General features: G+C 48.4%; 1 protein-coding gene across 1 annotated transcript; it reads left to right on the top strand.

Annotated features, from left to right (window-relative positions):
- Positions 1–17,900: 17,900 nt before the first annotated feature.
- klf2a (Kruppel-like factor 2a) lies at positions 17,901–20,893 on the top strand. The gene is made up of 3 exons (XM_038777981.1): positions 17,901–18,406; positions 18,625–19,534; positions 19,745–20,893. The coding sequence occupies exons 1-3, from the start codon at positions 18,326–18,328 to the stop codon at positions 19,918–19,920; spliced, it is 1,167 nt and encodes a 388-aa protein (XP_038633909.1). The 5' UTR covers positions 17,901–18,325; the 3' UTR covers positions 19,921–20,893.
- Positions 20,894–25,326: the final 4,433 nt, after the last annotated feature.

Here is a 25,326-nt window from a genome sequence, read left to right as displayed (position 1 = left end):
CTGTGTGAACCTGCCTCTATCACACACTCAGGGAGTGCATTTCAGACCCTACCACTCGCTGTGTGAACCTGCCTCTATCACACACTCAGGGAGTGCATTTCAGACTGTAACCACTCGCTGTGTGAACCTGCCTCCATCACACACTCAGGGAGTGCATTTCAGACTGTAACCATTCGCTGTGTGAACCTGCCTCTATCACAAACTCAGACAGTGCATTTCAGACTGTAACCACTCGCTGTGTGAACCTGCCTCTATCACACACTCAGGGAGTGCATTTGAGACTCTACCACTCGCTGTGTGAACCTGCCTCTATCACACACTCAGACAGTGCATTTCAGACTGTAACCACTCGCTGTGTGAACCTGCCTCTATCACACACTGAGGGAGTGTATTTCAGACTCTACCACTCGCTGTGTGAACCTGCCTCTATCACACACTCAGGGAGTGCATTTCAGACTCTACCACTCACTGTGTGACCCTGCCTCCATCACACACTCAGGGAGTGCATTTCAGACTGTAACCACTCGCTGTGTGAACCTGCCTCTATCACACACTCAGACAGTGCATTTCAGACTGTAACCACTCGCTGTGTGAACCTGCCTCTATCACACACTCAGGGAATGCATTTTAGACCCTACCACTCGCTGTGTGAACCTGCCTCTATCACACACTCAGGGAATGCATTTTAGACCCTACCACTCGCTGTGTGAACCTGCCTCTATCACACACTCAGGGAGTGCATTTCAGACCCTACCACTCGCTGTGCGAACCTGCCTCTATCACACACTCAGACAGTGCATTTCAGACTGTAACCACTCGCTGTGTGAACCTGCCTCTATCACACACTCAGACAGTGCATTTCAGACTGTAACCACTCGCTGTGTGAACCTGCCTCTATCACACACTCAGACAGTGCATTTCAGACTGTAACCACTCGCTCTGTGAACCTGCCTCTATCACACACTCAGACAGTGCATTTTAGACCCTACCACTCGCTGTGTGAACCTGCCTCTATCACACACTCAGGGAGTGCATTTCAGACTCTACCACTCGCTGTGTGAACCTGCCTCTATCACACACTCAGACAGTGCACTTCAGACTGTAACCACTCGCTGTGTGAACCCTGCCTCTATCACACACTCAGACAGTGCATTTCAGACTGTACCCACACGCTGTGTGAACCTGCCTCTATCACACACTCAGGGAGTGTATTTCAGACTCTACCACTCGCTGTGTGAACCTGCCTCTATCACACACTCAGACAGTGCGTTTCAGACTGTAACCACTCGCTGTGTGAACCTGCCTCTATCACACACTCAGACAGTGCATTTCAGACTGTAACCACTCGCTGTGTGAACCTGCCTCTATCACACACTCAGACAGTGCATTTCAGACTGTAACCACTCGCTCTGTGAACCTGCCTCTATCACACACTCAGACAGTGCATTTTAGACCCTACCACTCGCTGTGTGAACCTGCCTCTATCACACACTCAGGGAGTGCATTTCAGACTCTACCACTCGCTGTGTGAACCTGCCTCTATCACACACTCAGACAGTGCACTTCAGACTGTAACCACTCGCTGTGTGAACCTGCCTCTATCACACACTCAGACAGTGCATTTCAGACTGTACCCACACGCTGTGTGAACCTGCCTCTATCACACACTCAGGGAGTGTATTTCAGACTCTACCACTCGCTGTGTGAACCTGCCTCTATCACACACTCAGACAGTGCGTTTCAGACTGTAACCACTCGCTGTGTGAACCTGCCTCTATCACACACTCAGGGAGTGCATTTCAGACTGTAACCACTCGCTGTGTGAACCTGCCTCTATCACACACTCAGACAGTGCATTTCAGACTGTAACCACTCGCTGTGTGAACCTGCCTCTATCACACACTCAGGGAGTGTATTTCAGACTCTACCACTCGCTGTGTGAACCTGCCTCTATCACACACTCAGACAGTGCATTTCAGACTGTAACCACTCGCTGTGTGAACCTGCCTCTATCACACACTCAGGGAGTGCATTTCAGACCCTACCACTCGCTGTGTGAACCTGCCTCTATCACACACTCAGGGAGTGCATTTCAGACTGTAACCACTCGCTGTGTGAACCTGCCTCTATCACACACTCAGGGAGTGCATTTCAGACTGTAACCACTCGCTGTGTGAACCTGCCTCTATCACACACTCAGGGAGTGCATTTCAGACTCTACCACTCGCTGTGTGAACCTGCCTCTATCACACACTCAGGGAGTGCATTTCAGACTGTAACCACTCGCTGTGTGAACCTGCCTCTATCACACACTCAGGGAGTGCATTTCAGACCCTACCACTCGCTGTGTGAACCTGCCTCTATCACACACTCAGGGAGTGCATTTCAGACTGTAACCACTCGCTGTGTGAACCTGCCTCTATCACACACTCAGGGAGTGCATTTCAGACTGTAACCACTCGCTGTGTGAACCTGCCTCTATCACACACTCAGGGAGTGCATTTTAGACCCTACCACTCGCTGTGTGAACCTGCCTCTATCACACACTCAGGGAGTGCATTTCAGACCCTACCACTCGCTGTGTGAACCTGCCTCTATCACACACTCAGACAGTGCATTTCAGACTCTACCACTCGCTGTGTGAACCTGCCTCTATCACACACTCAGACAGTGCATTTCAGACTGTAACCACTCGCTGTGTGAACCTGCCTCTATCACACACTCAGGGAGTGCATTTCAGACTGTAACCACTCGCTGTGTGAACCTGCCTCTATCACACACTCAGGGAGTGCATTTCAGACTCTACCACTCGCTGTGTGAACCTGTCTCTATCACACACTCAGACAGTGCATTTCAGACTGTAACCACTCGCTGTGTGAACCTGCCTCTATCACACACTCAGGGAGTGCATTTCAGACTCTACCACTCGCTGTGTGAACCTGCCTCTATCACACACTCAGACAGTGCATTTCAGACTGTAACCACTCGCTGTGTGAACCTGCCTCTATCACACACTCAGGGAGTGCATTTCAGACTGTAACCACTCGCTGTGTGAACCTGCCTCTATCACACACTCAGGGAGTGCATTTCAGACTGTAACCACTCGCTGTGTGAACCTGCCTCTATCACACACTCAGGGAGTGCATTTCAGACTGTAACCACTCGCTGTGTGAACCTGCCTCTATCACACACTCAGGGAGTGCATTTCAGACTGTACCCACACGCTGTGTGAACCTGCCTCCATCACACACTCAGGGAATGCATTTCGGACCCTACCACTCGCTGTGTGAACCTGCCTCTATCACACACTCAGACAGTGCATTTCAGACTGTAACCACTCGCTGTGTGAACCTGCCTCCATCACACACTCAGGGAATGCATCTCAGACCCTACCACTCGCTGTGTGAACCTGCCTCTATCACACACTCAGACAGTGCATTTCAGACTGTAACCACTCGCTGTGTGAACCTGCCTCCATCACACACTCAGGGAGTGCATTTCAGACTGTAACCACTCGCTGTGTGAACCTGCCTCTATCACACACTCAGGGAGTGCATTTCAGACTGTAACCACTCGCTGTGTGAACCTGCCTCTATCACACACTCAGGGAGTGCATTTCAGACTGTAACCACTCGCTGTGTGAACCTGCCTCTATCACACACTCAGGGAGTGCAATTCAGACCCTACCACTCGCTGTGTGAACCTGCCTCCATCACACTCTCAGACAGTGCATTTCAGACTCTACCACTCGCTGTGTGAACCTGCCTCCATCACACTCTCAGACAGTGCATTTCAGACTCTACCACTCGCTGTGTGAACCTGCCTCTATCACACACTCAGGGAGTGCATTTCAGACCCTACCACTCGCTGTGTGAACCTGCCTCTATCACACACTCAGGGAGTGCATTTCAGACTGTAACCACTCGCTGTGTGAACCTGCCTCCATCACACACTCAGGGAGTGCATTTCAGACTGTAACCATTCGCTGTGTGAACCTGCCTCTATCACAAACTCAGACAGTGCATTTCAGACTGTAACCACTCGCTGTGTGAACCTGCCTCTATCACACACTCAGGGAGTGCATTTGAGACTCTACCACTCGCTGTGTGAACCTGCCTCTATCACACACTCAGACAGTGCATTTCAGACTGTAACCACTCGCTGTGTGAACCTGCCTCTATCACACACTGAGGGAGTGTATTTCAGACTCTACCACTCGCTGTGTGAACCTGCCTCTATCACACACTCAGGGAGTGCATTTCAGACTCTACCACTCACTGTGTGACCCTGCCTCCATCACACACTCAGGGAGTGCATTTCAGACTGTAACCACTCGCTGTGTGAACCTGCCTCTATCACACACTCAGGGAATGCATTTTAGACCCTACCACTCGCTGTGTGAACCTGCCTCTATCACACACTCAGGGAATGCATTTTAGACCCTACCACTCGCTGTGTGAACCTGCCTCTATCACACACTCAGGGAATGCATTTTAGACCCTACCACTCGCTGTGTGAACCTGCCTCTATCACACACTCAGGGAGTGCATTTCAGACTCTACCACTCACTGTGTGACCCTGCCTCCATCACACACTCAGGGAGTGCATTTCAGACTGTAACCACTCGCTGTGTGAACCTGCCTCTATCACACACTCAGGGAATGCATTTTAGACCCTACCACTCGCTGTGTGAACCTGCCTCTATCACACACTCAGGGACTGCATTTCAGACCCTACCACTCGCTGTGCGAACCTGCCTCTATCACACACTCAGACAGTGCATTTCAGACTGTAACCACTCGCTGTGTGAACCTGCCTCTATCACACACTCAGACAGTGCATTTCAGACTGTAACCACTCGCTGTGTGAACCTGCCTCTATCACACACTCAGACAGTGCATTTCAGACTGTAACCACTCGCTCTGTGAACCTGCCTCTATCACACACTCAGACAGTGCATTTTAGACCCTACCACTCGCTGTGTGAACCTGCCTCTATCACACACTCAGGGAGTGCATTTCAGACTCTACCACTCGCTGTGTGAACCTGCCTCTATCACACACTCAGACAGTGCACTTCAGACTGTAACCACTCGCTGTGTGAACCTGCCTCTATCACACACTCAGACAGTGCATTTCAGACTGTACCCACACGCTGTGTGAACATGCCTCTATCACACACTCAGGGAGTGTATTTCAGACTCTACCACTCGCTGTGTGAACCTGCCTCTATCACACACTCAGACAGTGCGTTTCAGACTGTAACCACTCGCTGTGTGAACCTGCCTCTATCCAACACTCAGACAGTGCATTTCAGACTGTAACCACTCGCTGTGTGAACCTGCCTCTATCACACACTCAGACAGTGCATTTCAGACTGTAACCACTCGCTCTGTGAACCTGCCTCTATCACACACTCAGACAGTGCATTTTAGACCCTACCACTCGCTGTGTGAACCTGCCTCTATCACACACTCAGGGAGTGCATTTCAGACTCTACCACTCGCTGTGTGAACCTGCCTCTATCACACACTCAGACAGTGCACTTCAGACTGTAACCACTCGCTGTGTGAACCTGCCTCTATCACACACTCAGACAGTGCATTTCAGACTGTACCCACACGCTGTGTGAACCTGCCTCTATCACACACTCAGGGAGTGTATTTCAGACTCTACCACTCGCTGTGTGAACCTGCCTCTATCACACACTCAGACAGTGCGTTTCAGACTGTAACCACTCGCTGTGTGAACCTGCCTCTATCACACACTCAGGGAGTGCATTTCAGACTGTAACCACTCGCTGTGTGAACCTGCCTCTATCACACACTCAGACAGTGCATTTCAGACTGTAACCACTCGCTGTGTGAACCTGCCTCTATCACACACTCAGGGAGTGTATTTCAGACTCTACCACTCGCTGTGTGAACCTGCCTCTATCACACACTCAGACAGTGCATTTCAGACTGTAACCACTCGCTGTGTGAACCTGCCTCTATCACACACTCAGGGAGTGCATTTCAGACCCTACCACTCGCTGTGTGAACCTGCCTCTATCACACACTCAGGGAGTGCATTTCAGACTGTAACCACTCGCTGTGTGAACCTGCCTCTATCACACACTCAGGGAGTGCATTTCAGACTGTAACCACTCGCTGTGTGAACCTGTCTCTATCACACACTCAGGGAGTGCATTTCAGACCCTACCACTCGCTGTGTGAACCTGCCTCTATCACACACTCAGACAGTGCATTTCAGACTCTACCACTCGCTGTGTGAACCTGCCTCTATCACACACTCAGGGAGTGCATTTCAGACTGTAACCACTCGCTGTGTGAACCTGTCTCTATTACACACTCAGACAGTGCATTTCAGACTGTAACCACTCGCTGTGTGAACCTGCCTCTATCACACACTCAGACAGTGCATTTTAGACCCTACCACTCGCTGTGTGAACCTGCCTCTATCACACACTCAGGGAGAGCATTTCAGACTCTACCACTCGCTGTGTGAACCTGCCTCCATCACACACTCAGGGAGTGCATTTCAGACTGTAACCACTCGCTGTGTGAACCTGCCTCTATCACACACTCAGGGAGTGCATTTCAGGCTGTAACCACTCGCTGTGTGAACCTGCCTCTATCACACACTCAGACAGTGCATTTTAGACCCTACCACTCGCTGTGTGAACCTGCCTCTATCACACACTCAGGGAGTGCATTTCAGACTCTACCACTCGCTGTGTGAACCTGCCTCTATCACACACTCAGACAGTGCATTTCAGACTGTAACCACTCGCTATGTGAACCTGCCTCTATCACACACTCAGGGAGTGCATTTCAGACTGTACCCACACGCTGTGTGAACCTGCCTCTATCACACACTCAGGGAGTGCATTTCAGACTCTACCACTCGCTGTGTGAACCTGCCTCTATCACACACACAGGGAGTGCATTTCAGACTGTAACCACTCGCTGTGTGAACCTGCCTCTATCACACACTCAGGGAGTGCATTTCAGACTCTAACCACTCGCTGTGTGAACCTGCCTCTATCACACACTCAGACAGTGCATTTCCGACTGTAACCACTCGCTGTGTCAACCTGCCTCTATCACACACTCAGGGAGTGCATTTCAGACTGTAACCACTCGCTGTGTGAACCTGCCTCTATCACACACTCAGGGAGTGCATTTCAGACTGTAACCACTCGCTGTGTGAACCTGCCTCTATCACACACTCAGGGACTGCATTTCAGATCCTACCACTCGCTGTGTGAACCTGCCTCTATCACACACTCAGGGAATGCATTTCAGACCCTACCACTCGCTGTGTGAACCTGCCTCTATCACACACTCAGGGAGTGCATTTCAGACTGTAACCACTCGCTGTGTGAACCTGCCTCTATCACACACTCAGGGAGTGCATTTCAGACTGTAACCACTCGCTGTGTGAACCTGCCTCTATCACACACTCAGGGAGTGCATTTCAGACTGTAACCACTCGCTGTGTGAACCTGCCTCTATCACACACTCAGGGAATGCATTTCAGACTCTACCACTCGCTGTGTGAACCTGTCTCTATCACACACTCAGGGAGTGCATTTCAGACTGTAACCACTCGCTGTGTGAACCTGCCTCCATCACACACTCAGGGAGTGCATTTCAGACTGTAACCACTCGCTGTGTGAACCTGCCTCTATCACACACTCAGGGAGTGCATTTCAGACTGTAACCACTCGCTGTGTGAACCTGCCTCTTCCACACACTCAGGGAGTGCATTTCAGACTCTACCACTCGCTGTGTGAACCTGTCTCTATCACACACTCAGGGAGTGCATTTCAGACTGTAACCACTCGCTGTGTGAACCTGCCTCTATCACACACTCAGGGAGTGCATTTCAGACCCTACCACTCGCTGTGTGAACCTGCCTCGATCACACACTCAGGGAGTGCATTTCAGACCCTACCACTCGCTGTGTGAACCTGCCTCTATCACACACTCAGGGAGTGCATTTCAGACTGTAACCACTCGCTGTGTGAACCTGCCTCTATCACACACTCAGGGAGTGCATTTCAGACCCTACCACTCGCTGTGTGAACCTGCCTCGATCACACACTCGGGGACTGCATTTCAGACCCTACCACTCGCTGTGTGAACCTGCCTCTATCACACACTCAGGGAGTGCATTTCAGACTGTAACCACTCGCTGTGTGAACCTGCCTCTATCACACACTCAGACAGTGCATTTCAGACTGTAACCACTCGCTGTGTGAACCTGCCTCCATCACACACTCAGGGAGTGTATTTCAGACTGTAACCACTCGCTGTGTGAACCTGCCTCTATCACACACTCAGGGAGTGCATTTCAGACTGTAACCACTCGCTGTGTGAACCTGCCTCCATCACACACTCAGGGAGTGCATTTCAGACTGTAACCACTCGCTGTGTGAACCTGCCTCCATCACACACTCAGACAGTGCATTTCAGACTGTAACCACTCGCTGTGTGAACCTGCCTCTATCACACACTCAGGGAGTGCATTTCAGACTGTAACCACTCGCTGTGTGAACCTGCCTCCATCACACACTCAGGGAGTGCATTTCAGACTGTAACCACTCGCTGTGTGAACCTGCCTCCATCACACACTCAGACAGTGCATTTCAGACTGTAACCACTCGCTGTGTGAACCTGCCTCTATCACACACTCAGGGATTGCATTTCAGACTGTAACCACTCGCTGTGTGAATCTGCCTCTATCACACACTCAGGGAGTGCATTTCAGACCCTACCACTCGCTGTGTGAACCTGCCTCTATCACACACTCAGGGAGTGCATTTCAGACTGTAACCACTCGCTGTGTGAACCTGCCTCTATCACACACTCAGGGAGTGCATTTCAGACTGTAACCACTCGCTGTGTGAACCTGCCTCTATCACACACTCAGGGAGTGCATTTCAGACTCTACCACTCGCTGTGTGAACCTGCCTCTATCACACACTCAGGGAGTGCATTTCAGACTCTACCACTCGCTGTGTGAACCTGCCTCTATCACACACACAGGGAGTGCATTTCAGACTGTAACCACTCGCTGTGTGAACCTGCCTCTATCACACACTCAGGGAGTGCATTTCAGACTGTAACCACTCGCTGTGTGAACCTGCCTCTATCACACACTCAGACAGTGCATTTCAGACTGTAACCACTCGCTGTGTGAACCTGCCTCTATCACACACTCAGACAGTGCATTTCAGACTGTAACCACTCGCTGTGTGAACCTGCCTCTATCACACACTCAGGGAGTGCATTTCAGACTGTAACCACTCGCTGTGTGAACCTGCCTCTATCACACACTCAGGGACTGCATTTCAGACCCTACCACTCGCTGTGTGAACCTGCCTCTATCACACACTCAGGGAATGCATTTCAGACCCTACCACTCGCTGTGTGAACCTGCCTCTATCACACACTCAGGGAGTGCATTTCAGACTGTAACCACTCGCTGTGTGAACCTGCCTCTATCACACACTCAGGGAGTGCATTTCAGACTGTAACCACTCGCTTTGTGAACCTGCCTCTATCACACACTCAGGGAGTGCATTTCAGACTGTAACCACTCGCTGTGTGAACCTGCCTCGATCACACACTCAGGGAGTGCATTTCAGACCCTACCACTCGCTGTGTGAACCTGCCTCTATCACACACTCAGGGAGTGCATTTCAGACTGTAACCACTCGCTGTGTGAACCTGCCTCTATCACACACTCAGGGAGTGCATTTCAGACCCTACCACTCGCTGTGTGAACCTGCCTCGATCACACACTCAGGGACTGCATTTCAGACCCTACCACTCGCTGTGTGAACCTGCCTCTATCACACACTCAGGGAGTGCATTTCAGACTGTAACCACTCGCTGTGTGAACCTGCCTCTATCACACACTCAGGGAGTGCATTTTAGACCCTACCACTCGCTGTGTGAACCTGCCTCTATCACACACTCAGGGAGTGCATTTCAGACCCTTCCACTCGCTGTGTGAACCTGCCTCTATCACACACTCAGACAGTGCATTTCAGACTCTACCACTCGCTGTGTGAACCTGCCTCCATCACACACTCAGGGAGTGCATTTCAGACTGTAACCACTCGCTGTGTGAACCTGCCTCCATCACACACTCAGACAGTGCATTTCAGACTGTAACCACTCGCTGTGTGAACCTGCCTCTATCACACACTCAGGGAGTGCATTTCAGACTCTACCACTCGCTGTGTGAACCTGCCTCTATCACACACTCAGACAGTGCATTTCAGACTGTAACCACTCGCTGTGTGAATCTGCCTCTATCACACACTCAGGGAGTGCATTTCAGACCCTACCACTCGCTGTGTGAACCTGCCTCTATCACACACTCAGGGAGTGCATTTCAGACCCTACCACTCGCTGTGTGAACCTGCCTCTATCACACACTCAGGGATTGCATTTCAGACCCTACCACTCGCTGTGTGAACCTGCCTCTATCACACACTCAGGGAGTGCATTTCAGACTGTAACCACTCGCAGTGTGAACCTGCCTCTATCACACACTCAGGGAGTGCATTTCAGACCCTACCACTCGCTGTGTGAACCTGCCTCTATCACACACTCAGGGAGTGCATTTCAGACTGTAACCACTCGCTGTGTGAACCTGCCTCTATCACACACTCAGGGAGTGCATTTCAGACTGTCACCACTCGTTGCGTGAACAAGATATTTCTTATGTCAATTTTGTTTATTTTGCCAGAATCTCCTTCCTCATTTCCTAGGTGTGTTGTTGGACAAGATTTGACCCTGAGCATCTAAGGATATATTAAGGCAGAAAGTGTGTTCAAAGAGGTAGGTTTGAAGAAAGACTTGAAAGGGAGAAAGTGATGGAGAGAGGTGGAGATGTTGAGGGAGACAATTCGAGAGTTTGGGACCCGGGTTGCCGAAGACACTCTCACCAACTGGTGCAGCAATGGGCGTCAGAGATGCTCAAGGGACCAGGATTGAAGGAGCTCAGTGATCTCAGAGGACGGCCAGAGATCACAGAGCTGGGGAGGAGTGTGGCCCTGGACATTCTGAAAACAAGGATGAGAATGTTAAAGTTAAGCCTTAGCTTGTTTAGGAATGGGTGTAAGTCAGCGAGAACAGGGTGAATTAGGAGATGGGTTGCGGAGTTTTGGATGGTTTAAGAGCTGGAGGGTGGAAGATGGCAGACCGATGTTGTCAAGGGGAAATCATGCCTAACAAATTTGATTTGATCTTTCGGGGAGGTGACTAGGTGTGTAAATAAGGTCAGTGCAGTTGATGTAGTCTACATGGAGTTCCGTAAGACTTTCCCCAAGGCCTCCCATGGGAGACTGCTCAAGAAGGTAACAGCTCATGGGATCCAGGACAAGTTGGCAAATTGGATTCAAAATTGGCTTAGTGGCAGGAAGCAGAGGATCACGGTCGAAGGTTGTTTTTATGACTAGTAGCCCGTATCCAATGGTTTTCTGCAGGGATCGGTGCTGGGTTCCTTGCTGTTTGCTAGGTATATGAATGATCTAGACATGAATTTAGGGCGTATGATCAGTAAGTTTGTAGATAACATGAAAATTGGTGGTGTGGTAAATAGTGAGGAGAAAAGCTTTAGATTACAGGATGATTATAGACAGGCTGGTCAGATGGGCAGAACAGTGGAAAATGGAATTTAACCCTTGAACATTGTGAGATGGTACATTTTGGGAGGACGAACGAGGCAAGGAATATACAATGGCTGTAGGATGCTGGCAGGTTGTTTTTTTATTCGTTCATGGGACGTTCGCATCTCAGCATCCCTATTGCCCTTGAGGGGGCAGTTAAGAGTTCCTTCCTTTCGGGCAGCACGGTGGCCTAGTGGTTAGCACAACCGCCTCACGGCGCTGAGGTCCCAGGTTCGATCCCGGCTCTGGGTCACTGTCCGTGTGGAGTTTGCACATTCTCCCCGAGTCTGCGTGGGTTTCGCCCCCACAACCCAAAAATGTGCAGAGTAGGTGGATTGGCCATGCTAAATTGCCCCTTAATTGGAAAAAATAATTGGGTAATCTAAATTTTAAAAAAAAAGTTCCTTCCTTTAAAATTTTTTTTACAGTACCCAATTCATTTTTTCCAATTAACGGGCAATTTAGCATGGCCAATCCACCTACCCCTGCACATCTTTTGGGTTGTGGGGCAAAACCCACACAAACACAGGGGGAATGTGCAAACTCCACACGGACAGGGACCCAGAGCAGGGATCGAACCTGGGACCTCAGCGCCGTGAGGCTGCAGTGCTAACCCACTGCGCCACCATGCTGCCCTAGATTTCCTTCCCTAAAGGACAATTGTGAAGGGCTTTTCTGACAATCTATAATGGTTTCATGGTCACCATTAGACTTTTAAAATCCCAGATACTTTATTGAGTGTAAATTCCATCACCTGCCATGGTGGGATTCGAACCCAGTTTCCTCAGCTCATTATTCTGGGTTTCTGGATTGCTAGTCAAGCAACAATACCACTACGCTAAATCTACATAAGACTTCTGAGTACAGAAGACAAAAGGGATCTTGGGGTGCATGTCTAAAGTTCCCTAAAGACTCCCGGCAGGTAGATAAGGTGGTTAATATGGGATACTTGTCTTTATTATCTGAGGCATAAAATCTAAGAACAGGCAGGTAATGATGGAGCTGTAGAAAACACTTGCTGGGCCACAGCTAGAGTCCTGTGTACAGTTCTAGTAACCACACCATAGGGAGGAAGTAATTACACTAGATAGGGTGCAGAGGAGATTCATCAGGATGTTGCCTGGGATCGAGCATTTCAGCTGCAAAGAGAGGCTGGTTAGAACATAGAACATAGAAAATACAGCACAGAACAGGCCCTTCGGCCCACGATGCTGATCTTTTGTCCTAGATTAAGAACAAATCAATCTACACCCCAGCATTCTACCGTAATCCTTGAACCTATCCAATAGCTGCTTGAAGGTCCCTAATGTTTCGAACTCAGCTACTCACTACAGGCAGTGAATTCCATGCCCCCACTACTCTCTGGGTAAAGAACCTACCTCTGACATCCCCCCTATATCTTCCACCATTCACCTTAAATTTATGTCCCCTTGTAATGGTTTGTTCCACCCGGGGAAAAAATCTCTTACTGTCTACTCTATCTATTCCCCTGATCATCTTATAAACCTCTATCAAGTCGCCCCTCATCCTTCTCCGTTCTAATGAGAAAAGGCCTCAACCTTTCCTCGTATGACCTACTCTCCATTCCAGGCAACATCCTGGCAAATCTCCTTTACACCTTTTCCAAAGCTTCCACATCCTTCCTAAATTGAGGCGAACAGAACTGCACACAGTACTCCAAATGTGGCCTGACCAAGGTTTTGTACAGCTGCATCATCAACTCACGGCTCTTAAATTCAATCCCTCTGCTAATGAACGCAAGCACACCATAGGCCTTCTGCACAGCTCTATCCACTTGAGTGGCAACTTTCAAAGATCTCTGAACATAGACCCCAAGATCTCTCTGCTCCTCCACATTGCCAAGAACCCTACCGTTAACCTTGTATTCCGCATTCATGTTTGTCCTTCCAAAGTGGACAACCTCACAGTTTTCAGGGTTCAACTCCATCTGCCACTTCTCAGCTCATGCTCTGCATCCTATCTATGTCTCTTTGCAGCCGACAACAGCCCTCCTCACTATCCACAACTCCACCAATCTTCGTATCGTCTGCAAATTTACTGACCCACCCTTCAACTGCCTCATCAAAGTCATTAATGAAAATCACAAACAGCAGAGGACCCAGAAATGATCACTGCAGTACGCCACAGGTAACTGGGCTCCAGGCTGAATATTTGCCATCCACCACCCTCTCTGACTTCTATCGGTTAGCCAGTTCGTTATCCAACTGGCCAAATTCCCCACTATCTCATGTCTCCTTACTTTCTGCATAAGCCTACCATGGGGAACCTTATCAAATCTAAAATCCACGTACACTACACCCACTGCTTTACCTTCATCCACGTGCTTGCTCACCTCCTCAAATAATTCAATAAGACTTTTGAGGCAAGACCTACCCCTCAGAAATCCATGCTGACTATCCCTAATCAAGCAGTGTCTTTCCAGATGCTCAGAAATCCTATCCCTCAGTACCCTTTCCATTAATTTGCCTACCACCGAAGTAAGACTAACTGGCCTGTAATTCCCAGGGTTATCCCTATTCCCTTTTTTGAACAGGGGCACGACATTCGCCACTCTCCAATCCCCTGGTACCAGCCCTGTTGACAGTGAGGCCAAAAAGATCATTGCCAACGGCTCTGCAATTTCATCTCTTGCTTCCCATAGAATCCTTGGATATATCCCATCAGGCCCGGGGGACTTGTCTATCCTCAAGTCTTTCAAAATGCCCAACACATCTTCCTTCCTAACGAGTATCTCCTCGGTTAGGCGGGGGTTGTTTTACTTGGATAGAGAAGGCTGAGGGGGGAACTGAATGAGGTGTACAAAGTTACGAGGGGCAAAGGACAGATAGGAAGAAATGTTTCCACTTACTAGAGGAGTCAATAACCGGACGGTGTACATTTCGAGGGGATTTGAGGGAAACTTTTTTCACCGAGAAGGTGGTGAGAATCCGGAGCGCACTGCCTGAAAGGGTGGTACAGGGGGGAACACTCACATTTAAGAAACATTTAGATGAGCGCCTGAAACCCCATAACATACAAGGCTACGGACCAAGTGCTGCAAAATGGGATTAGAATAGATAGGTGTTTGATGACCAGCACATACACGATGGGCCGAAGAGTCTCTTTCTGTGCTATAAAACTCTATGACTCTCTGACCAGGAATAGTCAAGTCTGGAGGTAGCAAAAGCATGAATGAAGATTTCAGCAGCAGACAAGTTGTGTTAGGTACAGAGTCGGGTGAAGCTACAGAAATGGAAATAGATAGCCTTAGTGATAGTCTAGATATGCTCACATATACATATATATACATACAGACACCTCGCACACAGACTCTCCCAGCTCTGGGAAGTTGTGCAGATTCAAGGAAACAGGTTGTGTCCTCTCACACAGAGTGAGAATGTGATTGTGGTTTTGACACATTAAACTTTACCATGATAGGAATGGACAGGAGCCTAATTGTATAACTGGGTGTAAATGTGCCTCCTGGATGTGGAATGCACTGCCTGAGAGTGTGGAGGAGGAAATATAATTGGAACTTTCGAAAGGGAGCTGAATAAGCACCTGAAGGGAGAAAGAGAAAAAGGAGATGTGGCAGTAGCTGAATCACTCTTACTGGGAGTCAGAATGGACACAATGGGCCATCTGGCCTCATCCTGTGCTGGAACCATTCTATGATGCTGTTTCAGAGCAATGGCAGATGAGACACAGACACAAGTGGTTCAATGTGAAACCAATAATGTGTAAGTGTGTATATGTGTGTGGGAGAGAAAGTGTGTTGCATGAAAATGTGTTTTATGTTTGAGAAGTGCACAAGACAACGTGTGAGTATGTGTATATTAAGGTGTATAAATGTGCAAATGTGTGTGTGAGAAAGAGAGAGAATGTACCTGTGCGTGAGAGAATGCTTGGGAGAATATATGTGAGGGTGAATGAGAGTATGTGATAAAATGGAGGTGGCTAGCACGAGGGGACATAGCCTTAAATTGAGGGGTAATAGATATAGGACAGAGGTCAGAGGTGGGTTTTTTACGCAAAGAGTGGTGAGGCCGTGGAATGCCCTACCTGCAACAGTAGTGAACATGCCAACATTGAGGGCATTTAAAAATTTATTGGATAAGCATATGGATGATAAGGGCATAGTGTAGGTTAGATGGCCTTTAGATTTTTTCCATGTCGGTGCAACATCGAGGGCCGAAGGGCCTGTACTGCGCTGTATCGTTCTATGTTCTATGTTCTATGTACATTTAAGAATGTATGTGTCTGTCCGTGTGGAGTTTGCACGTTCTCCCCGTGTCTGCGTGGGTTTCGCCCCCACAACCCAAAAAATGTGCAAAGTAGGTGGATTGGCCACGCTAAATTGCCCCTTAATTGGAAAAAAATAATTGGCTAATCTAAATTTATTTAAAAAAAGAATGTATGTGTGCATGTGGTTGTATGTATGAGCGTGTGTATGTGTGAGAATGTGTATGAGTGTGAGAATGTGTATGCGAGTGTGTGAGGGAATATGTATGAGAGTGTGTTTGACAGTGTGAGAATGTGCATGAGTATGTATGTGAGAATATGTATGAGAATGTGCTAATGTGTATGAGAATGTGTTAATGTGTATGGGAACATGTGTGAGAGTGTGTATGAGAGTGAAAATGTATGGGAATGTGTATGAGAGTGAGAATGTATACAGGAATGTGTATGAGAATGTGTATTTTTTTTTTTTTTTTTTTTTTTTTTATAAATTTAATGTACCCAATCATTTTTCCAATTAAGGGGCAATTTAGAGTGGCCAATCCACCTAGCTTGCACGTTTTTGGGTTGTGGGGGCGAAACCCACGCAAACACGGGGAGAACGTGCAAACTCCACACGGACAGTGACCCAGAGCCGGGATCGAACCTGGGACCTCAGCGCCGTGAGGCCACAGTGCTAACCCACTGCGCCACCGTGCTGCCCCATGAGAATGTGTATGAGAATGTATCTGAGAATGTGAGTAAGAGTGTGAGATGTGTATGACAGTGAGAACGTGTACAAGAATGTGTATGAGCAGTGGCGCCGAGGTCCCAGGTTTGATCCTGGCTCTGGGTCACTGTCCGTGTGGAGTTTGCACATTCTCCCGTGTTTGCGTGGGTTTCGCCCTCACAACACAAAGATGTGTAAGCTAGGTGGATAGGCCAGGCTAATTTGTTCCTTAATTGGAAAAAATTAATTGGGTTCACAAATTTTTTTTAATGTATAAGAGAATGTAAGACGGTGCATGAGAATGTGAGAATGTGTAGGATAATGTGTATGGGAGTGAGAATGTGTATGATAATGTGTATGAGAGTGAGCACATGTATGAGACTATGAGAATGTGTGCGAGAATGTGTGAATGTTTATGAGAACGTGTGTGAAACTGCGAATTTTGTGAATGTGTGAATGTTAATGAGAACATGTGTGAATTTTGTGAATGTTTGAGAACGTGTATGAGAATGTGTGAATGAGTGAGAGTGTGTGAATGTTTGAGAATGTGAGTGAGTGTGAGAATGTGTGTGAATGTTTATCAGTATGTGTGTGAGAATGTGTGTAAGAATGAGACTGTATGTGAGAATACAGGAGGAGGAAAGCTCTGCTGATTTGAAGCTGTCAGTGGACGAGTGGCGCCCTCTGCCGATTGTACTCAGCACCTCCCGCCCCTCTGAACGTGTTCAACACGGCGACGCTCAGTCAGAGCAATGGACAGAAAGGCACCGACTGTTTTTTTCGGAACTGCTAATTATTTATATGTTTTTACACAACCAGGCGCCACACTTCAAAATTTTTTTAAAAACACGCACGAACGCATTTCTAGAGAGGCTTATTTGGTTTAAAAGACAGAATTTAACACAAACCTCCCGCAGGGGAGTGGGCACATTTTAAACGTATTTATTTGAACCCCTTTGCACCTTTGTGACTGTGTGAGGTTCGAGGGAGGAATTCCCTGTCTAACTGGCACCAATTGTCTTGTACGTTTACAAGAGATGTTTTTTTTGTTAAAGAGTGCGGAGTGTAAAAGTGATTTTACTAAGGGGTGGGGGTGGGTTTGACAGAGTCTCTCTCCCTCTTCCCATTCTAACACGGGGCTGTCTCTGGTGTGACTGTCAGAATCTGGGCTGTCCCGGGTAGATTCCGCCATCCCTTTGGCAGCCGTCCAGCGCTGCTGTCGGAATGGGGAGCAGTTTGTGTTGTTTATTCTCACCGTCCCTATGGAGACGGAGCGAACGCTGACACTTCTTAAGAGGGGAAGGACGCCTGGAGATAGCTCACTAGGGCCTCTCGCTCTGGACGCCAGTGCTCGCTTTATATACGGCTGCTATATTTAGGACATTTACTCGCGCGTTACGATTCTCATCCTGGACGTGTTTCCTGCTCCAACTGCAATTGGTTCAAGCCCTCGGCTAACTCGCTGACATCCTACCAATCGCAGCCTCTCGCTGCACAATCTTGAAGCCAGTACTTAACCCCAGCTCTCAGACTCTTGGAGCTAAAACTTTACTGGAGTCTTCTCTTTCTCTCTCTCTCTGTTTCTCTCCTCTCTCTTTCGACAGGCTGCCGTGGGGTGTCCCAGCCTCATTGCAAACTTTCTGCTGAAGAAAAGGCAACATCTTCGCGGCGGTTTGAGGGGCAGAGATGGCTCTGACCAGCACCATGCTGCCGTCCATTGCAACATTTACAACTCCCAAGAGCTGGGACAAGCAGGAATATTGCAACGTAAGGAAACTTTTCACCAACTTTTCCACCCTGCACTCTGCAGTGATGTAAACACACACACACCTCTTACCTGATTCCAACACGAGTTAAATGCTGTGATTTCTAGAAATATATTCACAAAGATCGGTTGAACTTTGCAGAATTTGTTTTTTTCTGGAAAAGGTAGCGATTTTTTTTTCCCTCTCCTTTAACTGATTTTTTGTGTGTGTCTGTTACAGAAATGGAAAATGGACCCGCGAGTGAAGCCTCAGGGTGATTGCTCAGTGACGGATTTTATGCAATATTTGGACCATTTCTCACGAGCCAGCGATGCTGTTGATGACCTGAGTTTACTGGACGTGGATTTTATTCTGTCCAACACCATGTGCACCGACTCTGCCGGCTGTGTGGACTATCCCCTACCCGAGGAGTGCCCCCCGTTTTACCAGAAGAGCGACTCTCTCGCCTATAACGTGCCCGAGGCGGGAGAGCCTCCTGCCTACAGTCTGATGGCCGAATTGCTGCGCTCCGACACGGACTATTACCCCAGTGGGGTGCAGGGCCGCTTCCTCCTCACTCCTGCCTTCCCCACCGAGGACTTAGCCAAGGTGCCCAAGACAGAGCCAGGCCTGGAGGGCTATGGCCAGGGGATGGGGATGGTGCCAAGCCCATCGTGTTTCAGGATCAAACAGGAGGACACGGTATCCTGCATGGTGGCTTACAACGAACAGCAGCAGCGACTCAGCAGCTCTCCGCATGGGGGCGGCGGCAGTGTCACCCCCCCGCTCAGCCCCGGCGACCTGATGAGCTCCGAGTGCCAACAGCAGCAGCAAGTGATGTGCCACCCCGGCGGCGGGGTGCCCTACCCGGCCAGCTACCCATTCGCCCACCACCACCACCACCACCAGATGCACTATCCCAACCAGTACGGCCTCTTCGACGACACGGTGGCTCTGCAGCCCTCCCCGGCTCAGAGGCTCATGCTCACTCCCCCCTCATCCCCGCTGGAGCTCCTGGACAGCAAACCCAAGAGGGGCCGAAGATCCTGGCCCAGGAAGAGGACTGCCACCCACACCTGTAGCTACGCCGGCTGTGGGAAGACTTACACCAAGAGCTCTCACCTGAAAGCTCACCTGCGGACACACACAGGTAAGAAATGCTCCAGCATGCACTAAAATCTTTGGGAGGTCTCCCAACTTGTATTTGCATAGCGCCTTAATGCCAATAATCCCCCGTGGCTAGTCTTTAATGTATAACGCTGGATCCACGATGCTGCGTGGATTTGACACGGTGCAATAGCCTTGTGTATGTGTTGGAGGAGTTTTTTTAACATGTTCCCTTGTCTTTCTCTCTCTCCAGGTGAGAAACCCTATCACTGCACCTGGGAAGGCTGTGGCTGGAAGTTTGCCCGTTCAGACGAGCTGACCCGTCACTACCGCAAACACACGGGCCACCGACCCTTCCAATGCCACATGTGTGAGCGTGCTTTCTCCAGATCCGACCACCTGGCCCTGCACATGAAGAGACACATCTGAGAATGAGCCCGGGAGAGAAATTCAAAAACAAGTTGTGTAAAAAAATAAATAATAATAATATTTACCAAAGAACCGAGATGTTTTCTCACAACCAAAGACAGATTATTTAAAACAAAACCAAGGGTGACAATTTTTATTGGGCGAGCTGTAGCTGGTACTACTGCCCTGGAGAGCCGACCAAAGACAAAAGTGGGGCGGATTGGAAGAGGCGGAGGAGAGACACAGACAGCTCTCTCTGACCAGCCGGGACTCCAAACACACCAGGGACATTGTGGGCAGAATCCACAGGAACTGTCAAGTCAAACAGGTCCCTGGACTCACTGCTAAAATGAATGATTTATAGCGACAGGGTAAAATGTATAGAGTTTACATTACTGCTAAATGTGTTCACTCCAGAGCAAACACGTCCTGCCTGCCAGGGAGTCGTTTGAAGGGGACGAGGTTACTTACACAAGAGAAAGTTCGCGACGAACCATAAGTGACTTTCCGGTAACTGAGAGAAATAATTCGGTCGATTGCATTGGGGGAGGGGGGGGGGGGGGGGGGAGAGCGCGGCTCGTTTTACTGCCCTGGGATGTAACCTTGTAATAAGCTTCGAGTCGAATTAATATTCTTTTTTAAAAAAAAATTATTGTGTCCGGTTTTTACTTTTGAGTTGAGTTGACTGAACCCCCCCACGCCGGTGGGTCCGAGCGAATGTTGCATTTCTCTTAATTCCGACGACAACCGGCTGAAGTCTTCCCCCCCCCCCCCCCCCCGCCCCGTCAACAGCCTCGACTTCTGCCCGGTATAGAGCACAGTGTGTAAGGTGCAATAATGTCCGAGTTACACTATATACAGGGCTAGATGTCTTGTCATTTTAATAATTGTATGTTACTTGACTTGAATCTGATATGAATATATGTATATATTATTTTGTAATAAAAAATATTGTATTATGTAAATATAAAGAAACTGGACGATTTTCAACTTACCACCTGTCTTGTTTATTTTATATATAAGCGCATTTTGAATACTTCACTTGACATTTAATATGCACACCACATCTTTCAGTAGCACAGGGAGACTCCCAATCAATGCAAAGGAATATCACTTTCTATTCCATTAGATTTGACACACACACACACACAAATTATATATATAGGATTAGAATCAAATTCGCAAGAAGCTTGAGACTATTTTGGCCCAAGAAAAAGTGATGGGCCGAATGGCCCCCTGTTGCGCGGTGTCATTCTCCGCAATCCACAATGAGCCGGTTGTCTGTTGCGACCCTTTTTTACTGAGACCACGAAGAAGGGAGAGAGGACGTGGACCCAGGAAGCCAGCTCCCACCTGAAGGTGAAAACACGAAAACTTTGGGTTTTAAAACTGACGGCTTGGCAGCCGCTCAAGTTGAGAATTTTGGGACAAGTAAATTGCCGAGGTGGCTGCTCTGAGCTTCTTTAAACACAAACTGAAACAGGTTAATAATTACCCAGCGTGTGAAATGACAAATCCTGCCCCTCTCCCCCCCCCCCCCCCCCAACCCACCCATCATTTTACTCAACAATCGATAAACTTAGGTTGAAGGCAATGGGAAATCAGGTTTCTAAATTGTAGCAAGTTTCAGGTACCCCGAACTTTCACTAACTCGCAAATGATTACCGCCCGTGCAAATCCCCGGGTGAAAAGGGGGTTGAGGCGCTTGCACAATATTGATTCCAATAAATAAAAGCAAATTGCTGCGGATGCTGGAATCTGAAACCAAAACACACAATGCTGGACAATCTCAGCAGGGTCTGTGGAGAGAGGAGGCAGCTAAGGTTTCCAATCTGGGCAAAGCTTTGAGCAACAAATATTTATTCTTGAACCAGGAGGGGGTGAGGGTTTTGTATAAAACGGGCAATAGAATGAGGTTCAAATCAGAACTGACTTGGAAAGATCCCCCCCCCCCCCCCCCAACACTGAAATGATAAATGTCCCGGAATGGTTCGAAATATTAATATTTAAAAAAATGTTTGCGGGAAAGACTCAGGAAACCTCTTCAAATCTGCTTTCAGATCACCCTCCCCACCACACACACACGCACAATATTTCAGTTCAAATGTAACTTTCATCTCTGCTACTTTCCACTGATTTGAAAGTGCGGAGCTGTTGTTGTGAATAGCTCACTTCCCCCGTTATCACCTTCCTCCATCTGTAAGCGATGGCAACGCCCTTGGGTGAGAGCGAACTCACAGAGGGCAGAAGAGGATCACTTTCGCAGAATGATTCAGCTCATCGTGTCCCTGCTAGCCCTTTGGAAATAACTATCTGCAGTTGCTTCTTCTCCCCCCCCCCCCCCCCCCCCAGCCCCGTCTTCATTCACCCGAGGAAGGAGCAGTGCTCCAAAAGCTAGTGTTTGAAACAAACCTGTTGGACTTTAACCTGTAAGACTTCTTATCGTCTTCATTTGCACGTCTCTATCCCTGACCGTTCCCAAAGTTGTGATTAGATTTGTTTCCACTATGCCCTCAGGCAGGACATCCCATTGGAGAGACACTGCCCGTAAAAGTTTAAAAAAAAACTTAAATTTAAAAGAACACAATTTTGTAAAATTTTGTGTTAGACAAAAATTACAACCATTTAAATCAATGAGAAAAGTGTGTTTTCCTGGGAACTTGACTCAAAATTCCAGGGGTGGGATTCTCTGGTCCACCAGCCGTTTGTTCCTCCGTGGCACTCCATTCCCGGCAGTGGGACCTACCAATAGGATTTTCCATTGTGGCCATCCCACACCGCCGGGAAACCCACAGGGATGGGTGCACTGCCGGCAGAACGGACAATCCCGCCGGTGGAGAACCCCACCCCAGAGTTCAACAAGGATCCTAGTCACCATGGGGCGGCATGGTAGCACAGTGGTTAGCACTGCTGCCTCACAGCGCCAAAGACCTGGGTTCAATTCCGGCCTTGGGTGAGTGTCTGTGTGGAGTTTGCACGTCTATGTCTGCGTGGGTTTCCTCTGGGTCCTCCGGTTTTCTCCCACAGTCCAAAGATGTGCAGGTTAGGTGGGATTACAGTGATGGGGCAGGGGAATGAGCCCAGGTAGAGTCCTGTTTCAGAGGGTCAGTGCAGACCCGAAGGGCTGAATGGCCTCCTTTTGCACTATAGGGATTTTATGATGTGTGTGCTTTATTGGGAGTATCTGGCACTCTTGTTTTTCTGTGTGTCCCTTTTCATCTTTCACTTTCTATGTTGTGCTCGTGTTTCTTTTGTGTTTTTTTGGCATTGGCTTATCAAACATAGGTTGCAAGCTCACGCTAGGCTGAGATTCAGGGTTGGAAGGTTCAACAACCATGCCCCATCTGAGAGGCAAACCAGAGCCTCGACATTAGGGAGAGTGGAACTTCACCCAAAGCATTAAGAAACAAAGTAAAACTTCAGGTCAGTGCAGAGTAAATCAGTGTCACAATAACAAGCCAGAACAACAAGAATTTTCCACGAAAGATGTCAAAAGTTTAACAGAAAGAATGATAAGATTCTGAATAAGCTTTGCCATTAGCTCGAGGGAAGTGACTCAACAGAATTGTTCTTACAATGAAACAGCAAGAAAGGAGAACAAGCCTCTATCCAATTAATTCCCGTCCCCTACCCATAGGCCTACAAGACTTTCCCGTCAAATTTTAATCTAATTTTCTTTCAAATTTACTATCAATTCTGCTTCCACAGGGCAGCACGGTGGGGCAGTGGGTTAGCACTGCGGCCTCATGGCGCCGAGGTCCCAGGTTCGATCCCGGCTCTGGGTCACTGTCTGTGTGAAGTTTGCACATTTTCCCCGTTTTTGCGTGGGTCTCACCCCCACAACCCAAAAGATGTGCAGGCTAGATGGATTGGCCGTGTTAAATTGCCCCTTAATTGGAAAACAAAATGAATTGGGTACTCTAAATTTAAAAAAAAATTCTGCTTCCACTGCCCTTTTAGGCAGCACATCCCAGATTAAGGGTGGCTCAGTGGTTAGCACTACTGCCTCACAGCTCCAGGGTCCCAGGTTCGATTCCAGCCTTGGGTGACTGTGTGGAGTTTGCACGTTCTCCCCACGTCTGCAAAGCTTTCCTCCAGGTGCTCCAGTTTCTTCCCACATTCCAAAGATGTGCAGATTAGGTGGATTGGCCATGCCAAAATTGCCCCTTAGTGTCCAAAAGGTTAGGTGGGGTTATGGGATGGGGTGGGGCATGGACTCAGGTTAGAGTGTTCTATCGGAGGATCGGTGCAGACAAGATCGGCCAAATGGCCACCTTCTACGTGTAGATTCTACCACAACAAATAAAAAAATCATACTCATATCGTTTCATGTTCTTTTGCCAATCACATTAAATTTACATCCTCTGGTTACCAACCCTTCCACCACTGGAAACAGTTTCTCCTTATTTACTCCATCAAAACCATCCATTCAAAGTTAGCATGCAAGTGCTCATTTGCATGGAAGGCAAATGGCATGATGGCCTTTATTGGAAGGGGCTAGGAGTATAGGAATAAAGAAGTCTTGCTACAATCTCCATCAACAGCACCTTCCAAACACACGACCACCATCATCTAGAAAGACAAGGGCAGCAGACACATGGGAACACCACCACCTGCAAGCTCCCCTCCAAGCCACTCAAAATCCTGACTTAATAATAATAATAATCTTTATTGTCACATGAAGGCGTACAGTAACACTGCAATGAAGTTACAGAAATCCCCTAGTTGCCACATTCCGGTGCCTGTTCGGGTACACACAGGGAGAATTCAGAATGTCCAAATTACCTAATAGCACATCTTTCGGGACTTGTGGTAGGAAACCGGAGCACCCGGAGGAAACCCATGCAGGCACATGGAGAACTTGCAGACAGTGACGCAAGCCGAGAATCAAACCTGGGACCTTGGCGCTGTGAAGCTACAGTGCTACCGACTTGTAAATATGTCGCCGTTCCTTCACTGTTACTGGGTCAAAATCCTGGAAGTCCCTCCCTCGCACAGTGGTTAGGAGGCTCTTCTTTACATTGTAGACGGGGCAAGATTGTTGTACCTTCCAACCCCGAACCTTAGCCTAGTGAGAGATTGCAGCTAACCAAAGCACCGTGGGTGTACCTACACCGCATGGACTGCAGCGGTTCAACACGGCAGCTCACCACCTGCTTCTGCAGAACAACTAGGGATGGGCAATAAATGCTGACCTAGCCAACGACGCCCACATCCCTTGAAGGAATAAAAAGAAAATCGTACTGGGTTTTGGTGAGACCACTTTAGGAATAGTGTGTGCAGTTTCAACCTCCATATTTAAGGATATAATTGCATTGGAGATAGTACAGCGAAGGTTCACTAAGTTGGGCCCTGTGATGAGGTGGTTGTCCTTTTTAAAAATAAATTTAGAGTACACAATTCATTTTTTCCAATTAAGGGACAATT

Source organism: Scyliorhinus canicula, chromosome 18 (assembly GCF_902713615.1).
Source record: "Scyliorhinus canicula chromosome 18, sScyCan1.1, whole genome shotgun sequence".
Lineage (NCBI taxonomy): Eukaryota > Metazoa > Chordata > Chondrichthyes > Carcharhiniformes > Scyliorhinidae > Scyliorhinus > Scyliorhinus canicula.
Note: the sequence above shows the minus strand (reverse complement) of the source record. Positions and strands in the feature narration are given on the sequence as shown.

Excerpts from the sequence above, each read along its gene's own strand:
- klf2a (XM_038777981.1), top strand. The coding sequence starts at position 18,326 with ATGGCTCTGACCAGCACCATGCTGCCGTCCATTGCAACATTTACAACT. Across the intron at positions 18,407-18,624 it reads ACAAGCAGGAATATTGCAAC|AAATGGAAAATGGACCCGCG; the intron begins GTAAGGAAACTT and ends TGTCTGTTACAG. Across the intron at positions 19,535-19,744 it reads TCACCTGCGGACACACACAG|GTGAGAAACCCTATCACTGC; the intron begins GTAAGAAATGCT and ends CTCTCTCTCCAG.